General features: G+C 39.6%; 1 protein-coding gene across 2 annotated transcripts; it reads right to left on the bottom strand.

Moving 5' to 3' along the window:
* Nucleotides 1-7,799, bottom strand: LOC130707395 (endogenous retrovirus group K member 6 Env polyprotein-like). 2 transcript variants are annotated; one of them, XM_057541689.1, is made up of 3 exons: nucleotides 7,531-7,799; nucleotides 2,275-2,491; nucleotides 1-1,823 (listed from the first exon to the last, which is right to left on the bottom strand). In XM_057541689.1, exon 3 carries the CDS (start codon nucleotides 1,755-1,757, stop codon nucleotides 414-416), a length of 1,344 nt encoding a protein of 447 aa, XP_057397672.1. In that variant the 5' UTR covers nucleotides 1,758-1,823; nucleotides 2,275-2,491; nucleotides 7,531-7,799; the 3' UTR covers nucleotides 1-413. The 2 variants fall into 2 exon arrangements, with proteins under 2 accessions (XP_057397672.1, XP_057397671.1); XM_057541688.1 differs by having other exon boundaries at nucleotides 1-2,491.
* Between the last annotated feature and the right edge of the window lie 261 nt (nucleotides 7,800-8,060).

Here is an 8,060-nt window from a genome sequence, read left to right as displayed (position 1 = left end):
GGGTAAGGAACTGAAAAGCACCAGTATGGGGTCAGAAGGGCCAAGACAACTGATGGTTGCAAGGCAAGTTTATTCAAAGAGCATGAATGTATATATAGGTTTAGTACGGAACGAATATCAGACAATAAATCAGTAAACCTTGTATTTCCGCATAATTCTGTCGCCACTATCTATGCACCACTATCTATGCGTCAGCATGCCTTATGGGCCATTCTTTGGAGATACAGACTTCCCCCTCAGGGCAGCACGTCCTTCTTCTGGGGAACAACCAGGGGCTCTTAGATGCAGAGCAGGCACCTGGAGCGAAACTGGCCGCAAGCCATTTTCCTTTTTTACGCTCAATACCGCAGCGTCAGGAGTGCATACCAAGAGAGAGACAAGCAGTTCTCCGGAAAGCAGAAAGCTGAATAAGCTTACAGCTTGGGGGCCACCACATTTCCCCCTTTTTTATTATTTTTTAAAGCTTGATAATGAAGCTTTAAGCCATGAACATCCTGACGCAAGACAGCGAAGCGCCCCATTACAAATCTAACAACACAAGGTAATAAACCGATCACCAATAAAAGTAGTACACCAATTGATATCAGGCCTGAGAGCCCTCCATGAATCCATTGTATCGGGTTTAGCCCTTGTAGTTGATCTAATAATCCTTGAATCAAATTCTGGGGTCCATCTTCGTCCAGGTGGGCCTCTTGAATAGCTTGTATTTCGGCATTTAACTTTTGAATATCAAGGCTAATGTGTCCATCAGTCCATACACTTAATATATGCATTTTTACTTTTTCCCAATCCCATTGTGAATCATTATATAAATGTTGAGTTACACAAATCCAGGTATATTTGGCATGACAAATCAAACGCATTTTTAATTTTAAAGCCATAACTTGATCCCCTATTCCTATTAAAACATTTTTTAATTCATCTACTTCCGTTTTTAGTTGGGTATCAATATGACTTTGTAGGGCTAATGCTACACTAGTATTTTTAGATAACTGATTAACATAATGAGCCTGGTGAATAGTTTGTGAAAGAGCAATCCCAGCAGTGGCCGCAGTAGCAGTTAAAGCTGCTAAGGCTAGGATTGCACATATTAGAACACCTATAAATCTCTTTGGTCGTTTTAATGCTTCAGTCAATTCCAGCCAGGCTTGCATGCCAGTGTTATGATACCATGGTTCAGACAAATTAACAGGTAACATTATATAAGAAGGTTGCTTCATAATCATAACAGATGTAGATCCTTTAACGGGCAAAACACAACTACTAAAGATACAATTAACACAAGTAATATTATAACCTATAGGATTCATAGTGTTTTCTACAATTAAATCTCCAATCAATAAAGCATAAGGAGGAGCAACGCAAGTAATCACCGGTCTATAAGAAAAGGATAAGGCAAGTTTCCAGAATTCCCATTGCTTGTAAAAAACAAGGCTGTTATTATTAACGGGGACAGAAGAAACTAGTATAGTGCCATTATCATAATCTAAAGTACACCAAACAGAGGCTTTAGTCCATGTATCATTACAAACAGGAAAATCAAACTGCGGGAATTCAGAAGCCATAAAAGCAGGAAATTGTAGTCCTGTGACAGTCTTTACGACCGTAATTTGATGTCCAGCTAATAACGTCCCTTGATTACCTATGGTAGTTTCAATACACAAATAATGTCCAGTATCTTCAATCCTCAAGCGATATATGCATAGAGAATGATCCAACGAAGTATTAGAAGCAAGCTTAGTTACTCTAGCATTCATGTGAATGGGAACGTTATCCTTATACCAAAATACAAAGGTGGATAAATCTTCTCGTCTAGAAACAGTCTGTTTGCAAGGAAGACAAATATTAGATCCCACAGCTTTATAATTTTTACGTAAATGAGTAAAAAATTGAGAATTTACAGTGGTTTGATAAGAAATAGCATGTTCTAAAGCAACAGCCTTAACACAACCCGAATTGGTACTCATAGGACTTAAACAAACAGGGGGAGTATTAAACCAATTAGAGTAATTAACAGAAGTATTAGTAATAGGCAAATTTCCTAGCACTCTTCCAAAAGTAGAATCATTATAAAAAATTGGAAGGTCAGCTTCAGACCATGTAACAGGTTGTAATAAAGGAGGATCGGGTACATAAGCCCAATAAGATTTAGCCTCTATAGGTGGGGCTGCCAATACAGCTATCATGGCTAAAAAAAAGGTAAGAGGAGAGCGAGGATGAGCACTCTCCTCCATAATCCTACGTGCTTGAAATACTAAACATTGCAATTGATACCAAGTAATTTGATTTCGATCTCCCCTCGCCTCCCTGACAAGTTGTCTCCTACTCCGTCGCCGCATTCTTCTCGTCCGCCGGGGGAACCGGTTGGGGTGTGCTGTGGTCGATTGCGAGAGCCTCAGGCGACGCATTCTTCGAGTCAGGGTGTTTATTGGTGATGGCATGATAATGTCGAACCAAGCGCTCCGGGAGCCACCGCGGAGAGTCTGCCTCCCTAGGGAAAACACAAACATGGCCTCGGCCCCATACTAAAACAGGGTCTGGTCCATGCCAAAGGTTAGTCATGGGATCTTTCCATTTAACAAGCGCTTTTTCAGGAGGGGTTCCAGAAAGACCTGTAAACAATCGTTCATAAGGCGTGTGACTAAATGCATCTAAAGTTAAAAAATTTAAAATAAATAAAGCATGATTAAGCATAATCTGAGGAGATCTATCATATTCCCCCTTTTTTATTTTTTGTAATGTAATTTTTAATTGTTGGTTGGCACGTTCTACAATACCTTGACCCTGAGGATTGTAGGGAATGCCTGTTTTATGTGAAATATGGAAAGTTGCACAAAAATTGGCAAAAGCTTTACTCGTATATCCTGGAGCATTATCTGTTTTTAAAGCTTTAGGAATTCCCATAGATGCAAAACAATGAAATAAATGAGTAATTACATATTTAGTAGATTCCCCAGCCAAAGGCGTAGCACATATAAAATTAGAGTAAGTATCAACAGTTACATGAACAAATTGTAATTTACCAAAAGAGGGAATATGAGTAACATCCATTTGCCAAAGATGATGAGGGAGTAAACCCCGAGGATTGACTCCAAATTGTGGAACAGGAAGGTGGGGTAAACATTTAGAGCAGGACTTAACAATGTATCGGGCTGTTTCTCTAGAAATAGAGAATTGTTTTTGAAGCATAGCAGCAGATTGATGATGTAAATTATGTGATTGAGTAGCAAGATCCTGAGGTTGAGATAAACTTAAGGCTATAATCTTTGTATTTTCGTCAGCCAATTGATTTCCCAAAGACAATGGGCCAGGGAGACCTGAATGGGCTCGAATATGTAATATGGCTACAGGAAAGTCATGCTGACGAATAATCTTTTGTAGTTGAAAGAAAGTCTGAAACAACTGAGAATCAACAGTATTGCCAATTATAGCAGTTTCTATGTTATGCAAAATAATAACCAAATAATGGCTATCCGTATAGAGATTAAAAGAACGGTGTGAAAAGATTTGAAAAGCCAAGGAAATCGCATGTAATTCAACTCGTTGGGCAGAGGTATGATCTGTTTGTTCTTTATGAAGTAAGTCATCAGAAATAACCACAGCGATGCCATTGGCAGAACCATCAGTAAAAACATTTGGGGCATTGAGAATAGGAGTTGAACAGATAGTTTTAGGAAAAATAAATAGATGTTGAGTAGCAAAATGAAGGAGCTTATTAGAAGGATAATGATTATCAATAATTCCTGAATATCCAGCAAAAGCAAGAGCCCAAATATCAGAGACAAATAATAGCCAAGAATATTGATAAGTAGTATAAGGTATAATAATAGAATTTGGTTCATATCCTACCAACTGAATATTTCTTCTACGACCCAACTGAACAAGGGTTGCTATTAACTCATAATAAGGTGTAATGACTTTATTAGGCGTATTTTTCATATGAATCCATTCAAGAATTCCTGTTTCTTGCCATAATAAGGCGGTAGGGGTATGTGACGTAGCACAGATTATTAATAGTATAGGTAAAGAAGGCTCAATTCTAGTTAGCTGAGCAGATTGTATTGCTTTGTTTACAAGCTTGAGTGCTTGTTGAGCTTCAGAAGTTAAAATACGAGGGGAAGAAGGATCAGGACTTCCCTTTAGGATATTAAAAAGAGGCTGTAACTGACCCGTAGTTAACTTTAAAGAAGGTCGCAGCCAATTAATATCTCCTAATAACTTTTGAAAATCATTTAAAGTTTTAAGAACGTCAGTCCGTATCTCTATCTTTTGAGGTGTAATATTATAATTTGTGATATACTTACCAAGATATGAGAAAGGTGGGTTCATCTGTACTTTGTCAGCAGCAATGACTAGTCCTGATCGTGACAAATGACTTTGAAGGGAATTATAAGCCTTAAGTAAAATATGTTTATCAGAATAAGCAAGTAATAAGTCATCCATATAATGAATAAAATATATCTGAGGGAACTGTTTACGAACAGGGGCAATAACTTGAGCTACAAACTGTTGACATAAAGTAGGACTATTAGCCATACCCTGAGGCAGCATTCTCCATTGATAACGTTGTATAGGTTCTATAAAATTTAAAGAGGGTAAGCTAAAAGCAAATCGCAACTTATCAGCCGGAAATAGAGGAATAGTAAAAAAGCAATCCTTAAGATCAATAATAATAATCATATAATTTTTAGGTATGGCTGCAGGAGAAGGCAAACCTGGTTGCAGAGCTCCCATAATTACCATAGTTTGATTAACAGCACGTAAATCTTGCAATAAACGATATTTTCCCGATTTTTTCTTTATAACAAATATAGGAGTATTCCAAGGGCTATTAGACTTTTCTAGTCTGCCCAAAGCAAGCTGTTCATTAATTATATTATGGGCCGCCATTAATTTCTCCTTAGAAAGGGGCCATTGGTCCACCCAGACAGGATTATCAGAAATCCAAGTTATAGGGTCAGCATGTGGTGGAGGAGAATCCAAGGCCCCTAGAAAAAACCCAAGCCTGTTTTATCCCGTTTATTATCAGTCTGTAAGGGTAATTTATTTCCCTGTTGATTTTTTCCCAAACCATTCCTAGGATCATACCCTTGATTTAACAACATATTAGTTACAGTAGGGTTGGGACTAAGCAATAGGATTCCCATTTGTTGTAATATATCTCTTCCCCAAAGGTTAACTGGCAATCCGGGCAATACATAGGGTTTGAATATTCCTTGATTACCTTCAGCATCCTGCCAATGTAGGTATTGCGAACTTTGTTGTGGAGAATTAGATTGGCCAATACCTTGCAACTGTGTAATGGTTTGGTGCACGGGCCAATTTTTTGGCCAATGTATAAACGAAATAACAGAAACATCAGCACCAGTATCTAATAACCCAGAAAAAGGCCTTCCATTTATTTTTAATACCAATTGTGGTCTTTCCCTACCAATTTGTTGAATCCAGTAAACTGCATCAGAGGAACCGAAAGCCCCAGTTCCTCTTTTGTTATGTTGTAAAATTTTTCCTTCTGGTATGTATGGAATTAATAGAAGCTGAGCTATTCGCATACCGGGCGTGATAAGAAAAGATCCTTTTGATGTTTGAACCATAACCTTTAATTCCCCTTCATAATCAGCATCAATCACCCCAGGAATAATAGTTAAGCCTTTCATACACATACTACTTCTTCCAAGGATTATACCAACCGTTCCCTGGGGTAAAGGCCCAAAAGTTCCCGTAGGAAGGGCTTGGGGTCCCATATCCGAGGTTAATAAGAATTGGGTGGAGGCACAGAGGTCCAGTCCTGCACTATTTGGCGTGGCCCTTTGAAGGGAGGAGATTCCATTCCCTGAGGAACAAAGGTCTGAGCTGGAGGCGGTGGAGCAGGTTGTGAGGGGATTATTGACATTGCTCCAATTGTTTGACGGGGCCGGAGCAGGCCCCTCCGGAAGTTTCCCGACAAGGGAGTTCCATCTTTATGAGTCACTGATCGACATTCTTTAGCCCAATGCCGTCCTCTTTGACATCGGGGACAAATTGTGGGAGGAGGAGATTTACCCTGAGGCATAGAATTTACGACAGGCATATTAGGAGTATCAACAGTACAATTTTTTGCAAAATGACCTGGCTTCCCACATTTAAAACAGTTTTTACTTTTAGCATTTGGCCCAAATCCTGCCTTAGTTAGGGCTGCAGCTATAGCTGCTCCCTGTAAGTAAGATGATCCAATATCAGAACAAACTCGAATATAATCCTCTAAATTTCCTTTCCTTTTCCATGGACGTATAGCTGCTTGACAAATATTATTAGCATTTTCAAAAGCCAATTGTTTGACGATAATTTCTCCAGAAGGACCATCAGAAATAATTCTATTAACAGCCTGTAATAATCTAGCCACAAAATCAGCATAAGGTTCATCTGCCCCTTGCCTTATTTTAGCAAGGTCTTCAGTCCTAGTGGAGGCAGGTAAATGTTTCCATGCATGTAGAGCTATATGATTGATCTGAGCATAAGCCACAAAAGGGAAAGCTAATTGATCCTGTAATAACTGATGTTGTCCTTCCCCAATCAACATCTCATAATTTACTAGCACATTATGTGCAGTATTTCTTTCAGCTTGTTCAGCAGCCTTTTCATAATATTCTGATTTCCAAAGTAAATAGTCGCCACCAGTGAGACAAGCACGAGCAATAGATTTCCAGTCTGCTGGAGGCAATGCTTCTGTTGCAATAGTATCCAACATAGTAATAGTGAAAGGGGCTATAGGCCCATATTGTGCACAGGCTGCTTTTAAATCTTTCAAAACCTTAAAGGAGAGAGGCTGATATTCCCGATTATTTTGTTGTGGATTTTGAGGATTAGGTCGTTCCACCACCGGGCAGCAGAATAAAGGATCCTCCCCTCTATTAAGAGCTCCCCGTACTGCTTGTTGTAAAGGACTAAGCTTAGGAGGGATAGGGACAGAGACATGTAATTGCTGTAACCGCGGAAGAATATTTTCATCAGGATATTTTTCAGCCTCATATTTGGCTTCTTCACCCGCTAAATCAAAAGAAAAGTCATCATCATCAAGTGAATTAACACTCTTTATCCTCGGTGGCAACGGAGGAGCAGTAGCTACTGCAGCAATATGTTCTACAGATTTAGCTGTTAATTTTGGAACTGAATCATAAATTGGATTAAAACAATCTCTTATTAAATTCCACAAGCTAAAAATGGAATCTGAAACAGAAGATGGTCCATGTACTTCATGATATTTAGATAACTCATCTCCTACACGAGTCCAAATTGCTAAGTCCACTGATCCTCCTTCAGGGAACCAAGGACAAGCATCATATACTAATTGCAAAAATTCCAAAAGTTGTGAGATAGTTACCTTAGTTCCACGGGCTTTTAACATTGAAAGCAAAACCTGAGCAAATAAATCACGCTCTTTAGAGCCCTTTTGTCCCATATTATTTTACTTCTGACTCTTTCTCGAGTTACCGTCCTAAAAACGAAATTATTTCTTGTGGCCACACTATCTCACTCGAGAGTTCTACTTACCTGAAATCTTCCGAAATGCCTCACGCACTCAGGTCCCTGTGCGGGCGCCACTTGCCGCAGACCGGCTGCAGAAAGCTAGAAGTTCCTGGCGGTGAGGGGTAAGGAACTGAAAAGCACCAGTATGGGGTCAGAAGGGCCAAGACAACTGATGGTTGCAAGGCAAGTTTATTCAAAGAGCATGAATGTATATATAGGTTTAGTACGGAACGAATATCAGACAATAAATCAGTAAACCTTGTATTTCCGCATAATTCTGTCGCCACTATCTATGCACCACTATCTATGGTCAGCATGCCTTATGGGCCATTCTTTGGAGATACAGACTTCCCCCTCAGGGCAGCACGTCCTTCTTCTGGGGAACAACCAGGGGCTCTTAGATGCAGAGCAGGCACCTGGAGCGAAACTGGCCGCAAGCCATTTTCCTTTTTTACGCTCAATACCGCAGCGTCAGGAGTGCATACCAAGAGAGAGACAAGCAGTTCTCCGGAAAGCAGAAAGCTGAATAAGCTTACAGCTTGGGGGCCACCACA

This window comes from Balaenoptera acutorostrata, chromosome 2 (assembly GCF_949987535.1).
Source record: "Balaenoptera acutorostrata chromosome 2, mBalAcu1.1, whole genome shotgun sequence".
In the NCBI taxonomy this organism is placed as follows: Eukaryota; Metazoa; Chordata; class Mammalia; order Artiodactyla; family Balaenopteridae; genus Balaenoptera; species Balaenoptera acutorostrata.
This window is presented reverse-complemented; position numbering and strand designations above follow the sequence as displayed.

Coding starts and splice junctions, on each gene's coding strand:
- LOC130707395 (XM_057541688.1), bottom strand. CDS start 2,441: ATGCCATCACCAATAAACACCCTGACTCGAAGAATGCGTCGCCTGAGG.